The 16,295-nt window shown below is 33.1% G+C and overlaps 2 protein-coding genes across 4 annotated transcripts; both read right to left on the reverse strand.

Moving 5' to 3' along the window:
- Window positions 1-152: 152 nt before the first annotated feature.
- On the reverse strand, window positions 153-5,596 carry LOC120168603. Of its 3 annotated transcripts, XM_039177110.1 has the most exons (11): window positions 5,226-5,581; window positions 4,649-4,735; window positions 4,405-4,503; window positions 3,539-4,314; window positions 3,342-3,430; window positions 3,117-3,220; window positions 2,934-3,024; window positions 2,487-2,562; window positions 2,270-2,384; window positions 1,638-2,169; window positions 153-771 (listed from the first exon to the last, which is right to left on the reverse strand). In XM_039177110.1, the coding sequence occupies exons 1-11, from the start codon at window positions 5,545-5,547 to the stop codon at window positions 279-281; spliced, it is 2,784 nt and encodes a 927-aa protein (XP_039033041.1). In that variant the 5' UTR covers window positions 5,548-5,581; the 3' UTR covers window positions 153-278. The 3 variants fall into 3 exon arrangements, with proteins under 3 accessions (XP_039033041.1, XP_039033040.1, XP_039033042.1); XM_039177109.1 differs by having other exon boundaries at window positions 3,539-4,503; window positions 5,226-5,596; XM_039177111.1 differs by having other exon boundaries at window positions 3,539-4,503; window positions 4,649-4,746; window positions 5,226-5,376.
- Window positions 5,597-7,555: 1,959 nt separating this feature from the next.
- On the reverse strand, window positions 7,556-9,482 carry LOC120168639 (cytokinin hydroxylase-like). Its single transcript, XM_039177112.1, has 3 exons — window positions 9,203-9,482; window positions 8,323-9,125; window positions 7,556-7,989 (listed from the first exon to the last, which is right to left on the reverse strand). Exons 1-3 carry the CDS (start codon window positions 9,480-9,482, stop codon window positions 7,561-7,563), a joined length of 1,512 nt encoding a protein of 503 aa, XP_039033043.1. The 3' UTR covers window positions 7,556-7,560.
- Between the last annotated feature and the right edge of the window lie 6,813 nt (window positions 9,483-16,295).

A 16,295-nucleotide genomic window follows, 5' to 3' on the forward strand; every position in this document is an offset into this window, starting at 1 on the left:
ATGGATTTGAATATCCATGAAATTTCAGATTCAATCAAAATCAAAATTTATTCTATTTGATTTTTTAAAACAGGTACCATGGAGAACAAATAAGCACCAGTAGCAATTTTTCATTATTTATTAGTATTCTTTAACACGCATCTGAAATGGTAAGGATGACAGGGTACATTATAAAGTAAATTGGTCAGAAATGAGAGAAATTACATGCTTCTTAACTGCAAAATTTGTTTATTCCTATTCCCAGGAAAGGCGAAACTTAAATCATGGGCAACGGTGGGCTATGTTCTGAACCTCCGAGTGAATTTCTCGACTTCTCCTCGACAATCTCCAGCCACCCGTTTTGCACCTTCTTTAAGGGCCGAGCGAAATTCCGCTGTGCTTTGCTGCAATTCATGCACTGATTCCCTTGCATTTGACACGGTCATGTCTTTCAATTCTTCAGCCTTGGTACATGCCTTGGAGGCCCACTCCTTCAACACTGAGATCAAATAATGGATCCTTTGAATAATCTTATTGATAAACACTCTAGATTTCCCTTTTACTTCACTTGCCAATGCCTCGAGCTTGCTCACCAAAGCTTCACTCCTGGTGATGGTTCCTTCGGCTTCAACTTGCTTCCCTACATTTACCCATGTAAAACCTGTGACAGTCTCTTCGTGCAAGTCTTTATCAACAACCACTTTGATGCCATGCCTCTCCCAGCGGTCTCTAGCCTCCTCCAAGGCTTTTGCCTGTTCTCTTGCTCTTTTTGCTTCATCCTCAGCCCAAGCCCTAAATTATGAGAGAGTTTTGTAACATTTGTAACGAGTAATCAACTTTAAATGCTCAAATGAGAACAGCACAGTCAAGCATATCTTTCAGAAAGACTAAAGCAGCCGATGACAGCAAAAAGAAAATGAAGAACGACAACAAAAAGGCAACAATTGATCTCCAAATGGATTTTACAATAACCCAAGAGAGGCAGAGTCAAAACTTACAGATAAGAAATGCAGGAGAAATATCAATTCGACTGCCATACTTGAGAAAATTCATGATAACAATCAAGCCATGTATTATTGGTTAGCAGTAGGGGGTTAAAGCATTTGCAGGTTTGAACACAGATTTTGAAGGAATAATGCTTCTGTAAATTAAACAAGAATAGTCACACATGAGATCAACACAGATTTTACCTCACCTGTCAGAAAATCTCATGGTGGTGGACGACAGATAAACTAAAGACAGAAAAATGGACCATAATAGATTCTCCCAATGGATATAACGGTAAACAAAAGAAAGTAAAATTCATAATAGAAAGCAACCCAGCTTGTCATTTCAAACCAACAGTTTTACCTAATATATTGGTTTAGCAATTGCAAAGGGTATAATATTTTCCATTGAATACGGGTTCACTAAGTATACTTTTTTCTTTGAACAAGATTCAATAAGAATACTTATGTAAACTAAACAAGAATATAAATCATAACATATGAACATCATGTCTGACACATTGTTCCTACTTCTTACTAGGAAGAAAGGTGACATTATAGATTGAGCACGCAGCATCTAATGTATATTTTAAAGAATCTTTTTTATTCTTCCCTTTTAGCTGTTGCAGTATGGATTCTAAAACAATTTGATAATAGAGTTAACTTCCTTACCTGGCCATACATAAGGCTTTTCTCTCCACCTCGAGCTCATGCTGCAACCTGACAATCTCCTGGCTTTCAGCCTCTGTTTCTTTTTGTAATTTATTAATCCTTTCCTTCTTGTATGATATCTCTACCTTGTTATTCATCAGGCTTTCCAACTGCTCCTCCACTTCAAGCCTTAACCTAGAGAGAATTTCCATTTCTGAATCAATCGAAGCACGGTCCTTCATTAAGGCAATATTCTCTGCCTCTCTTTCAGCTCTTAACCTTTCCAGTTCATGCTTTGCCCCTTCTGCCATCTTTTCCACAGCATCGATCTTTTCCCTTTCGATTAAAAGTTCTTTCTCAAAACTAGCATTAATATCCTTCTCAACTTCAGCAACTAAAGCATTATGAGCAGATACTGCATTTTCTGCCGCAGAGTCTGCTTCAATACGTGCAAGTTCCTCACTTACCATGTCAGAAGCTTCACCAGTTGCAAGAGCGACAGCAACTTGTGCTTTTGTCACAGGCTTATTTGGCTGGAACAGTCTAGTAAAACCTGCCAGGATAATGAAAATAACAAAGGCATATCAATCATCAACTTCAAAATCAAACATGAAATTTAGCACACAAAAAAATTATAATTCAACATGACTTACCAAAAGCAAGTGCTATTATTCCTTGTTCTCCAGCAGACAAATCAGCCACAAGCGCAGGCCATGCATCTGGATTTATCTTATCAATGTCTATAAAACCAGAAATTTGGTAGTGGATCTATACATGGACATAAAGGTAAAATTAATAACAATGATACTCACTACCACATACAAAAAAGGATATGAAATGGACAAACAAACAAACCCAAACATAGCCAACCTTTCTGTCAGCTTCTGGAAGCTGTCTTTTCTCCAGGGCCATTTTCCAGCTCACAAGATCCTGGCGTGAAAGGGGACTGGAAAGAGGAAATGAGAACCAATCAGAAAGCAAAACAGGCTTGTATCCTTAAACAAAGCAATAGTAACTGTAATGACAAAACTGCAATGCGATTTTCATTCACATTAGTTGAGGTAAATTAAGGCTATGTCAGAGTGGTATATATCAGGCATTTATGCACATCTTCTTAGATCATTTTACAACAAAATTAAAATGAAAATAGGTTAAGACGACTTTAGAAAACAGGAATCATTCTTTAGATACAGAACAAAAGGCCATGCAGATGTTTAGGGCAAAACAGTAATGGAAAGATCCGCAATGGAGATAACTGTAACCAAACTAAAGAGGACAAGACTTATATTGCAAATTCAATGTGTGAACCATACTAGCCTTTCAGGAGAGAAGTAAAATGGGCCTAGATCATCGTTAAACAGATCTTTATTTGAAAGCTTGCTTGAGATAAGTCCGGCCTCCGCTAAGCCTGAATATCCAACTCCATTACCAACATTAATTAGAACAAAAAGGAAGTTATTCTACAAATATTTTGGCTGATAAAGAAAAATCCTATCTCACCTTGAATGGATGGAAAATCAGGGTCTTCAGGTGTGACATCATCAAATGCAACTTCAGTAACATTCTCGATATACATTGCAGGATAAACTTTTGATGTTGTATTCCTGCAAGTAACAAAAAGGCATTGCAAGTTGTTTTTCCCTATTTTGATATTGATAATTAGATGCTAATTTCCCAATTCGCATATACTGCCATACATATGAGCAATAAGAAAGGGACCTATACCTTGACAGAACACTAGTTGCAGTCACTAACCACCGAGCATACTCACGACGTGTACATAGATCACTAGGTTGAGCTTCAGCCTCAATAACCTGGAAAAGATTCAGATATTTGATCAATAGGTTGCAACTTGCAAGTGCTCATAATAAATGCAGGCTTTATACCATAATTGTTCCACCATATCAGCAAGAATGAGATACCTTCAGAACTTGAAGGGCTGCAAGTGCCTGACCCTGAACCTGATCAACTACTGCAGGAACCAAAACCTTTCCTGGATGCACCTGTAGAGCTGCAGAAACTACAGATGGAGCAGGTATACCAGAAGGAGAGAAGTAACTCCTAGGATTTGGAGATCCAAAAACTGGTATGCTATCATTTCTCTCTTTATAATCATTTTTGCTTTGCTTATTTTTGGGATGTGCTGGTGCTGACACAGAATTTTTTTCAGAAGACTCAATCTCATTAAAATTCTTCATTTCTAGAGATGAATTCTTCATTTCAACAGAAAACTGCAACATTTTCCTACTCTCAAGGTTTCCTTCAGTTGGAGGTGATTCTATCGTTTTCAGAATGTCTATGGGTACAGACTGAGTTTCTAAAACTGGTTCTAAATCTGGACTAACTGAGAAGTTCACAGTCACAGGCTCATTGGCTGAACTAGAACTAGAAGAAGAATCCACTGAGATATCGCAATTCCCTTTTCCTTCTGATCCAAGCTTTCCTTCATCGATATCATTGTCTAGGTTTATTCGGTCAGACAAGTTAGAAGTTGCCTCAGGTGAACCAATATCAAGATTGCCATCTGATTCTCTAGGGATTGGAGCAGCAAAAGAGCCACGAACAACTTCAGATTCAGGCAATTTAGGTGATATTGGAGTTTTGTCCATGCCAATTGGCAGTCTATCCAAAGCTGAAACATTTTCCAAGTCTTCTTGAATTGGAGCAGTGTTAGTGGCACCGTTGCCATTAGATGTGTCTATTAAGTGGGACTCATTATCGTGTTCAAGTTTATTATCATTAAAAGTGCCATTAAATTCTGAAGGTGACAAAAGATCCTTATATATGCCTTTCTCGTTCTCATTCTTTTCAAACTCACCACTCTCAGTATCAGAGGCCAACAGAACTTCTTGTTGAGCTGTTAATGGTTCCAACTGCAGTTTTGGCCCTATAGTAAAAAAATTACAACAATACCAATCTTTCATCACAACCGTTCATTTCAATTCCAACTAAATTGTCTAAAGTAATAGCTTATAAACCGATACAAGACCATGATAAAATAGAATGTGGTGCAGCTAAAAGAGACCACTTACCGGAAGTGCTCTGATTACAAAGGGCCATTGCTGCAAAGGAAAGCCCTGCTACCAGAACAAGTCCAGCTGTTCCGGCACCTATAATTCCTGAAAGCAAACTACTTACAAATTGTTATTAGTCCAAGAGTACAACACCCCCACCTCAAGACATTGCCCAAGCATTCTTTGACAACCCAAAAAATAGAAGAGATTATAGAACTGTCAAATTCTATTCACCATTATTATCTTTGCGTATCAGCTTCATTTTTATGGAACACCTTCGACTGGCAAATGCTGAATGTTAAACATAATTCAAGAACTTAATGAGCAAATTATGGAGAGGGGGGAAATGTACTAAAAATGCTGACAAAAAGGGGTGGGGGGATGGGGAGAACAAGTGCAACGCACCATAATTTGATAATTTAAAACAAGATTCGAATTGTATACATATTTTTCATCCCTTTTTCCTTTGAAATAACAAAAAGATCAAACTTTCATCATTTTCTACCAGCTCTTGAAAGAAAAACAACACAATATTCGATCAAGAACAATGGTATGGTAAGGATACCTCTTCGTGCAAAGTATAATAGATTTATACCTCCAAACCATTCGTTCCTTTTAAAGTGAACGGGATCTTCAACATGCTCCGCATCGGACCATCCGGAAAAGAAATCCGCCGCAGTCCCACCTGTGGAGTCCGCCACAATCGGCGAAGCACCATTACGACGCCGTTTCAGCCCCTCCCTCCTGCATCGTGCAACAGACAGCAAGCGAAGACGACGATGAGAAGTGAGCTTCATCGCGGGCGCCCCAACGAGAACCGCAGGTGAGTCCAAGGAAATCCTGCAACGCATAGCCAGACGAAGCTGGGGAGAGCTCGGCGACCACGTGACAGTCGTGGAAGCCATCATCAAAAACATTAAAAAGGAAAAGAATTGCTCGCCCTAACTGAAAAATGGAGAATTGAATAGAAAAGGAAGAATTGGCTGGTTTGTTTTGGGAAGATGAAAGGGGCGATTGTCTTTGTTTATGTATTCGATGATGACAGAGTGAGTGAGTGAGTACCGGAGTTTTAAGTTTCATTAATCTCCGGTTCCTCACTTCTAATTATTGTCTAAACCAAAAGAAAGCAGAGTTTTCTTTTGGGTAAAGTAAACAAATGGCCCTTCAACTATATTGCATTATTTATTAATTCCCCAATTATTAAAAGTTATAAAATAATCTCAATTATAAAACTATGTCTTGTTGAGTTCTTTGGCTAGTAAAAGTTACAAAATAGTCATCTAACTATTTGTATATTCCAAACTTGTCCTTTTTCGTTAAAAATTGGCTGTCGTCTGAGCTGGACGTTAACATACTCATTAGGATATGATAAAATTTGATCCTAGAATTATTTGTTTGTATTTTATAGATTGAATCTCTGTTTATATAATACTATCAAGCCAGTGCTTAAAATATTATATCGTCAAGTCAGTACTTGAAAGCAGTAACAGTGTCAATAGACATCTTTAAAATATGATTTTTATTATATTCTGTCAGTGGTTATAACTTTTAATAGTAAAATGACTTAACAAAAAAATACCATATAACTGGGGATCATTTGTGTACTTTACCCTTTTCTTTTTAAACCAAACCATGTTGAACTAGATTAAGACAAGTCCGATTCTGTAGCTGCTCCTCTCCTTTTTCTTTTCTTTTCTTTCATTCCTCCTTTTATTCTTCAAATTTTATCTTATTTTTGTTTTATTTGTCTGATGTATTTTATTTTATTTTATTAAAATATTTGATGATTTTATTTATTTTTGTAATATTATTTTTTGTATTATGTTTCATTTTTCCTTGTTGATTAAATTTGATTATATGTTTTTATATAACATTTATTTAATTATTTTATTAATTTATTATTATTTTAAATTCTCAAATTAATTCTTTTTTTATTGACAGCCTTTCATAATCACCAAAGATATGTCAGATTTAAATTGTGATAAAACCAATCGTTTGTCAACGTATAATCATTGTCATATGTTTATTATATTAAAGTTGATATTTATTTTTCATTGTTGATAATTGTATTTGTATCTGTATCTGTGATTTTTTTTCCTTCAAAGTTTTTACTTCTCTTTTTCTCTAAGCCGTTTCTTGCTCAAGTCGTCGCTTGTTCTTTTCTTTTTCATCTTTGGTTGGTAGACGACAACATTAATTTTGATTTTGTTTACCGCCGATGGTATTTCTTTGATTTTTTTCTATATGGTACGATTTTTTTATCTTTATAGCATGATTTTATGTTTTTACGGTATATTTTTTTATTTTCTTTTTTAGTCTTTTGACTATTCTTATCATTTATTTTTCTAGGGTTGAATTTGTTATCGTCGCGACTGATCAATATGGCGCACAATTGTTATCCCATTGATCTTCATTGTTTTAGACTCTCGAACTGAATTTGGATACGCACTTTGCGTTCGTAGATATTTTTCTCACGATGTTTTGTTTCGATTTGCATTTGTCGGTGATCTTTCAATAGTTTAATCTCCTATTGTGATTTGTTTACCGTAACAGTTAAATTTGTTTGTATCTACCTATTGTTCTATTTTTATGGGTTTCTCGCCTTTTCCTTATATAGTCATTACATGATCTTAAGTGACTAATTTCTTGTGTTAATGATTATAGGAGAATATTTCAATCATGTGTTTAATTTACGAATTTAGTTATAAACTCTCATTGTAATTTTGGATTTTTTTTCTTAATAAAATTAACTGTTTCATTTTTTTCAAAAAAAATCTATTTTAATTTTATAAACTAATATTCCAATTTTATTGTATTTTTACTTCATTAAATAAAACTAATTACTAGTATTAATTAAAAAATAGATCAAAACATATTAATTAACATCAATATTGAAAGGCCTTTAATAATAATTTGCTTAATTGAAGAACCTAAAGGGGTTGAACGATGAGAGGCAGTCCATAGGTAGGCCTTAGGGAAAGCAAAATAGAGGGAGAATGGCGATAGGTTGGGGAAAGGGAGAATGAAAAGCTATTGAGCATAAGGCTTAACACAACTTTGTATTCCATCAACGTCCAATTCCTCCCAACGCACATCCTCCCTCCAAACCCGAATGGCATGAACCCCACCTCGTGCTTGCAACCGCCGTACACCTGATCGTCTTTAAACCTCTCCGGCCGGAACTCGTTAACGTCGTCACCCCATAGAGCCGGATCGTGGTGCATGGCGACGGTGTCAATCCATATGTTGGTTCCTTTAGGGATAATTACACCATCCACCTTTATATCTTCTCTTGCTTGCCTTTGTGCATTTGGCGCTGGTGAGTAAAGCCTTAGTACCTCCTTCATCACCCATCCCATCTGCAATCCTTACCTATAATTAACCATCACATTTGTATATGTGCACGTGCAAAATATATACTTTGTACATGTGCACGTGCAAAATCAGGAAATATAATTTAAAGTATGTTGTCCGCTACTAGTTGAGTTTTCTCAACTTTGAAATGAGATCGCTGAACTTTCATGTGCCCCATCTTTGTTCATTTCAATTTTTTTTTTCACGTGCAAAAATGACACTTTGTAATTTTTTTACTATTTTTGTTATCTTTTTAGTCCCTCAACTTCTGTGCGATTGTACCAAATAATACTAATTCGTATATAAAGAATAGTGGTGTAAATCAATAATTGATTTACCTTGTTTAAGTGGGCAAGTTTGGAGAAATGGATCTCTCCATCTCCAAAAACTTGTGTAATTTCGTCCCTCAATTGGTTTTGCCAGTGTGGATGCATGGCCAAAAGCAGCAACGTCCATGTGAGTAACAATGCGGTGGTTTCATGTCCACCGAAGAAGAATGTCTTGCACTCGTCAACAACCTCCCTTCCATTCAACCTCTCCCCTTCCATAAGATACCCAACCAAACACTTGTTCTTCTTCTTCTCAACATCCTCCATGATCGATAAAAGAACCTGGTCGATTTCTTCACCAAGTTTCTTCGCTTCCATGTTCTTCTTCTGGAAAATCCACCGGCTAAAAGGAACACCCACGTAGCGGTTATGGTTAAAGAGCGTGATTTGCATGGCTTTAAGTTTTTGAAACACTTCGCTCCCGTTTTCGCAGCTCAACCCGAAGCTTGCCCTCGCGATGATCTCCCCTGCCATTGTCGTGATATCTCTTTCGACGTCGATCTTGGGTTTACCGGAATTTATCACGGTTGTCCACCTCCGGAGCATCTTCGTCGCCGGTTCCACCATCAAGCTTGCCATGGCCTTCATGTTGGGTGGAGAGAATGCAGGAGTAATAACATGGCGATGGCGAACCCAATCATCTCCTTCAACCATCACCAATCCACTTCCGAACATAGGCTTCCTATCATGTTTAAACACATTGGGTTTTCCCCACCGTTTTCCCTGAACTTTTGATGACATCTTCTTAAGGAACTCTGGCTCTGCAACATATAAAAATGGCTCAGTTCCCAGCCAATAGATGAACACTTTCCCTGCACCACAAACACAAAAACGTCAAGCGCTTTCATTATATGAGATTGAGAAGAAGGCAGCTAAAGAGTTAACTTACCATGAGATTTTTGCCACCGGGAGAAGTAAGGAAACACAGTGGAGTGTATATCATGGGAGATAAGTGAAGAAGAAGAATCGTCATTGGTATTCTTCTTCTTACTAGCGATTTTCATCTCTGTAATATTTCCCAGAGGAAAAGTAGGGATTGGACCCCTAAACCCATTCTTTCGCAGCTTAATATAAACAAGGATGGGCAGAATCCAGCAAGAGAATAACAATCTGAAGAACAAATAGAGAGGAAAAGCCACCATGAGTGAAGTGAAAAAAGCTTGGGACATGTTCATGTAGTATGTGATCTCTCTGCATATGTGATGATTAAAGAAGATGATGAAGTGTGGGTTTTTATACAAGAGGGGACATGTGGGAGTGGGTTGACTATTTGATCCATGTCCTTTTCAAGTAAGTTGCTGTTGAATGTTATTAGATAAAGAACCAGCCGCTGTAATGTGTTTTCTCGTCTTCTCTGTCGTGTATAAAGAATTACTCACTTGCGTTTTGCATTTGTCCATCTATTAAGGCCTCGGTCGGAGCACCGCAGGTAAGTATCCTGTGTGAAACTCCGCTTCTAATCTCTTTTGCATTCCACCAATGGGTATTCTCCACGTTGAATACTTTAACTGCACCACAGCAAGTTTCCACCCTAACCTGGACTTTTAAAGTTTCCGGATAAGTGTGAGCTTTCTGGTTCCTGTTAGACTTGTAAATATCTAAATTATGCTTAACTGTATTTAATGATATTTTATAATATTATTTTAAATGTCTAAGTTAAAATTTGATCTTAAAACACTTGTTTTAACTTTTTTGGTTATTTTTTAAAAATTTAATTAATTATTATTTAAAATTTATTATTGATAAAAATATGTAAAAATATATTTTAAAAATTATTTGAAATAATAATGATCAAAATTTAAAAATTGACTTTTAAAAAATCAATAAGAAACATTTTTTATGAGATAGGAAGTGTATTTTTTTAGAAACCCTATTTTTTTAAAAAAAAAAACTTCTTAAACCCAAAACATTAATTTTTACCGATCATCCCTTATCGGTTACCCTGTCGCGGCTATCACTACTCCTGAATCTCTAATCATCGATCAATGATCAAATGTCAAACGATCGCCAAAGGCTTTAGCCTATCCAAAGGCAAATTTCAAATCACCAAATCGTAAAATGATAGTCTTGCATCAAACTACCAAAGGCTAATGGGTGGTCAAACGATCAATTATCGTTGTCATTGTCGTTATTGTTGCGAACGACCGGTTAAAGGGATTTAGAAAATTTTTAAGAATTTAAGTTAAAAAATTTAAGGAATTGGGCGATGGTTAATCACTGGACGAGCGGTGACGATTGGGCGGTTATTTGTCGATGATGTCGACCAGGGCAATTACAACGACAATGGTGACAAATATTGATGTTTGGGGTTTAGAATTAAGGCTTTTAGTGTCTTGGAGTTTTTTAAAAAAAATAGAAAAAATTGAGGTGTTTTTAGAAAATTACAATTATAATTTTTTTAAATAAAAATTTTAGAATTTTATAACGTGATACTTGTCAGATAATATATTTTTTTAACGATCGTGATATATCAAGAACTTAAAATGATAACATTAATAATATTAGACACATATTTTGATCTAAAATAATTAAACACCTATATAAAAGAAAAGTATAGCCTATTTTTTTATATTAAGTAGTCTTTTTAATATATCCAAAAGAATAATTAAAAACTTAGTTTTAAAGAAAAATCGTCATTTTACATGGCAATTTCAACTTCGATGAAAAAAAATGTATGTACTTACCGGTCATGATTAGGGGTGTAAATGAGTTTATGCGAGTTTGAGTATTGCTGAGTTCGATTCGATTCGAAAATTCTGAAATGGAGTTCGACTTGATTCGAAAACTCGCGAGTTTAAAATTTTCAAGCTAGACTCGAAATCCTGAACTGAAACTCGTGAGCAGCTCGAAAAGGCTCAAAATGAAAAAAAAAATCTTAAACTTAACTCGATTAAAGCCTCAAACTCAAACTAGAACATGAACCTTAAATACATGAAATTTTACTGTAGTTTTAAAAAAAAATCAATACATAAATATTAATATTATTAATAATTTATTAAAAAAAATAAAATCTTAATATATTATATTTTCGAGCTGCTCACGAGCTTTTCGAGTCAAATATCGAGTAGCTCGTTTCGGCTCGTTAATAACTCGAGTCGAGTCCATTCGATCCGAGTATTTATCGAGTCTTGATCGAGTTGATCTCAAGTAGCTCGCGATCTGTTTCGTCTCATTTACAGTCATAACCATGATTGTTTCGATATAGTTTATTATTTAAAAAAAAATCTTCATGATAAATATTAATTTTATAATTTTAAAAATTTAAAAGGCAACTGAATAGATAATTGATTTGATGTATCAAAATAATTAAATTTAATAGTCAAAATAGATTTAAATATTAATTTGATTTATTTTTGAATATATTTTATATAATTTAAACAAATATATAAACTATACATTATTTTTAAATTAATTATTCATTAGTATATAGTGAAATTAGGTCCTAAACTCGTAAAATAAAATGAAAGTTTAAACTCTAACGTTATAAATTAGATAAATTAAGTTGATAAAATCATCTTAATAATAAATTTTTTTAATATTCAATTTAAATTGATCGATTAATGAATTAAATATTAATAGTTATATTAATAAAATATAATTTTATACAATATATAATTTATAATAGATTAAATCGATTAAATCTACCCAATTCAATAATTTAGATTAGGCACGAATCCAATAATTTCGATAGTAAATAAATTATTTTTATTTCTTGAGGTTTGGGTTCGAGCACTAATAATCAAGGAGTACAAGTGTTTAATATTAAATGGTTAAAAGTTATCTTCGAATAGATACTACCTTGTATTTACCCAAAATTAATAATAATAATAATAATAAATTAGACTGGTTTTGAGATTTTCGTTTGATGAATTTAATCCATCTATTTAATTGATTTTATAAATTAAATCAAGTAGTATTAGAACGTTACAAATTTTTGTGTGGAAGATTTTATCTACTGAAAATAACTATTTTTAACCATATATTTAATTTATTAATCTATTAATTTAGATCGAACACTATGGGACGATATTTCCAATTTAATTTAATAAATTTACAATATCAAGATTCAAATCCTTAAACTTACTTAAAATATCGAACACCCATATTGCTAACATAACTAATAAATATTATTGTACGAATCAAGTTACCTCAGTGGTTAAAGGGATGATTGTTATCTCTAAAAGTCCTAAGTTTGATCACCAAAGACTGTATGGATACTTGAGCTTTCATTGCCAAATAGTTGAGAATCTTTAGAACAAATACTACACATTGTAATCACTCTAAATTAATTAAAAAAACTAATAAATATTGATATACATATATATTAAGCTTTATCCTCACCCAAAAATAAGGGGGAAAACCTGCATTTGACGCTTTAGTTTTTATTAAAATTTTATTTTACTATTAATTTTAATTAAAATAATTTTATTAAGTTCGTTAAATTCAAAACTAAATAAATGTAAATAAAATAAATATTTTTTTTGCTATATTATAGATATTGAGTTTGTATTATATAAATTATTTGATATGTTATTAAAAGTTAAGGACTATTTGGATTATTTATTTAAAGTTAGATGTATTTGATGAATTAAAAAAAATCATAAATTATATTTTTTTTAAAAATATTTTTTAAATATTAAAAACTAAACTGTTATCATATATTTTTAAAAAATCTGAATTTTTTATTTTTTAGAATCATTATTTAAAAATATTGAAAAATATATATAAAAAATGATATTTTAGTTATAATTAAAAGATCAAGTAAGATATTTTTTTCCATTAATTTAGTAACAACATTTTATATTTGATATCTACTTTTTTAACAAAATCCAAAGATTAATGTCTATTTTGTAACTTTTAAAAATCCAATAACAAAAAAATTTATTTTAGTAAATTTTGATGATCATTATGAATTTTATCCATTAAAAATATTGGTGGTACATATCAATGTATGTCATTGGTGGTGCATATGGGTATGTTTCATGCATTGTAGACTCATCCCTAAAATATTAGATTAAACGATTTATTGTTATCTCTTGAGGTTTCACATTCAAACATTGCGTATGCAGAGTTATAAGCGTTTATTGTCAACAATCTCTAAAGTAGATGGTTAAAAATTCTCAATTGACACATCCTATCTCCTTTAAGTTACGAGTTCAATAACCCTTAAGAGTTAAATTCCCATATCACCTCCCTCTAGTAAATGTTGCTATGTGTGTATATATGTAACAAAAAAATCCCTTTTATGGTTGTTGATTTATTAGGAAATAAAGTTGAAGCTATGAACTACATTTATGGTGGTGACGTTGATGGCAGGTTTTAAATGAAAGAAGGCGCAATTCAAACCCTAATAAATAATTACTAAACAAAAGCTCATGTGAACATACACACTGCTGCGTATACGAACCATCCTCATGACCACACACTCTCTCAATGTGTGAAAAGCTTTTATCAAGCATTAAAGCATCCTCTCCAATCCATTCAAATTAATTTTCTGCACTACTTTTCCTTGCATCTAAACATACGTTATGCTTATATCAATCCCTTCAACTACCACAAATTATATATATATAATTCTTTTAGTTTTACGTAGATTTAAGATCGTTTGATGAGTGAAAATAGATGGTTGGTGAAATGATAAGATATTTACTGAAAAAAGAAGTTAATCTGAATCACCTATTTTCACTCATCCAACGGTCCTAAATCTGTATACAATTAAAAGAGTTTTACATTTATAAGTGGATTATATCCTTATATATATGTTTAAAACAAATAACTTCCAAATTCTAAAAACATTTTAAGGAGTAGTCTTTTTGCCCCGAAATGACATGCTTTTTTTCTTTTATTTATTTATTGCACCAAGTCAGCAATCCGATAATGTTATGATAATGAATTTCAGTGACCTCATCTTAATAAAAGGAAAAATAAAATGACCAAAAAATAATTTCTTTAAATCTAGTGAGAAAATATGTACAAATATTAAACAAAAGTGACAAATCACGTAGTTTACCCTTAGGGGGTGTTTGGTTCAAGGATTGTGGGATTCCAATGTTCCCATGTTTGGTTGGCCGGAAATCTCATTCCCGGTAATGTTTTATTACCAATAGTAGATTTTTTGGGGTATATTACCGGGAATGTCATTACCTCCCTTCCCTTAGGTATTGTAACATTACCGGCGTTTTGGACTAAAATACCCTTAAATATTTATTTTTTTTCAAAAATATCATTCTTCTGTCATTGAATAATAAAAATTTTACGAAGGTTAAATTACAAATTTATCCTTAAATTATTTTAGATTTACAAAAAAAGTCTATAATTAAAATTTTATATGAAGTTCAGAGGTTAAAGAAAGATTTACCCTTTCATTAAACCTTTTTTATATTTTTAATTTTGTAAAAAAATTATATAAATATTATGAATTTAATTTTTTAAAGAAAATATATAAATATTTTACAATTTGTAATATTATACAAATATATAATAAGGACAATTTGGTCAAATATACATTTCAATAATCTTTTATTCCTTTAACAAAACACGGTAATCTTACATTCCTGCTAAACCAACCAAACACAAAATACAACATTCCCAGTAATTCTATTCCCTGGTAATCTTTTATTCCCACTGGTAATCTTACATTCTGTGAACCAAACGCACCCTTAATATATTTGTGACAATAATAATAACGATCAAGTTTGTGTTAGTGGTTAATGCTTCATCCCTACCCATCCCAGCTTTGATTCCTTTGGTAGGCATTTTCAACAGATGTTATTCTGCTTCTTTTGTGGGTTCAATCTGTTTTGGGTCGTCGTTGTCTCTATTTGCTGTTACTTGTTCAGCAAGCCGGGTTTCCATGGAGAACGATAGTGGTTTCGAGGTGCTGTGTTTAATTGTATGAAAATGTAACATGTAAAAACCACTCAATGGGCTCTAAAGGGTGCATGTTGAAGAACTCAAATCCAGTTTTTGTTTGGATTTATGAAAATGTAACAGGAAAAAAAAACTACAAAATGGGATCTAAAGGGTAAATATTGACGAGTCAAATCATGTTTGTACCTTTTTAATAATCTTAATGTGAATATAGGGTAGTATTTATTCATAATCTTTCTTAACAATTGACATATACACCTTACGAACGCATCTGCACGAATCCAAGACTTCAAGGGAGAATAACACTCCCTTTAACCGCTAAAAGCATTCAATGAATTCAAGACTTGAACCACTGCCTTTATTTTCGTTGGCCACTTTCTGGGAAGGATCTGTGTGGAAACTGTAAGCTGCTATCAGCTCAGCAACTTAATGGTACTGTAAAAATCAGAGATCTAATAACTGATATTGGTATTCTTATGCTCAAGTTTCTCTCATAGTAGATATGAGAAGCTTAGTGAACATTTTGAAATGATGGCGTACTTGGTGTTCGTGGTAGCTATATTGTGTGTGGATCAGTCTTGGTTCAAATTTTACCATGGGGTAACAAAGGAGTCGTATCTAACTAGGCAGGCCACTGTCTCCTACTTTTTTATTATTAAAAATATATATGGATAAATTTTAAATTAGAGCTTTTAATTTTAGTTTATTGTAAATTCTCTCTCCTCTTTTTCTATGATTAATTATACTTTACCCACTATTTTTTTATGATTAGTTATACTTTTTTCTCATTGAGTTAGAATCTTGACTCCGTCCCTGGACAAACAGATCAGAGCCATAATTCTAATTCAAGGAGGCAAGGTATAACTAACCATAAAAAATGGGAGGGACAAAAATCAAAATGAACTAAAATTTGAAGGTCTAACTAGATATTTATCCTTATATTTTTTAGTGATAAAAAATTAACAAACTCAACCCAACACATAGCTCAGTCACTGTGGGCAGATGAAGTCATTAAGATGATCTGTGCCGTGAAACATAATCCATCCCGACGATTAGTCATATTCTGTGTATGTATAGCAAAAGTTATGCAATGAGATAGTCTTTTCGGAGTT

Source organism: Hibiscus syriacus, unplaced genomic scaffold (genome assembly GCF_006381635.1).
Source record: "Hibiscus syriacus cultivar Baekdansim isolate YM2019G1 unplaced genomic scaffold, ASM638163v2 tig00003041_pilon, whole genome shotgun sequence".
In the NCBI taxonomy this organism is placed as follows: Eukaryota; Viridiplantae; Streptophyta; class Magnoliopsida; order Malvales; family Malvaceae; genus Hibiscus; species Hibiscus syriacus.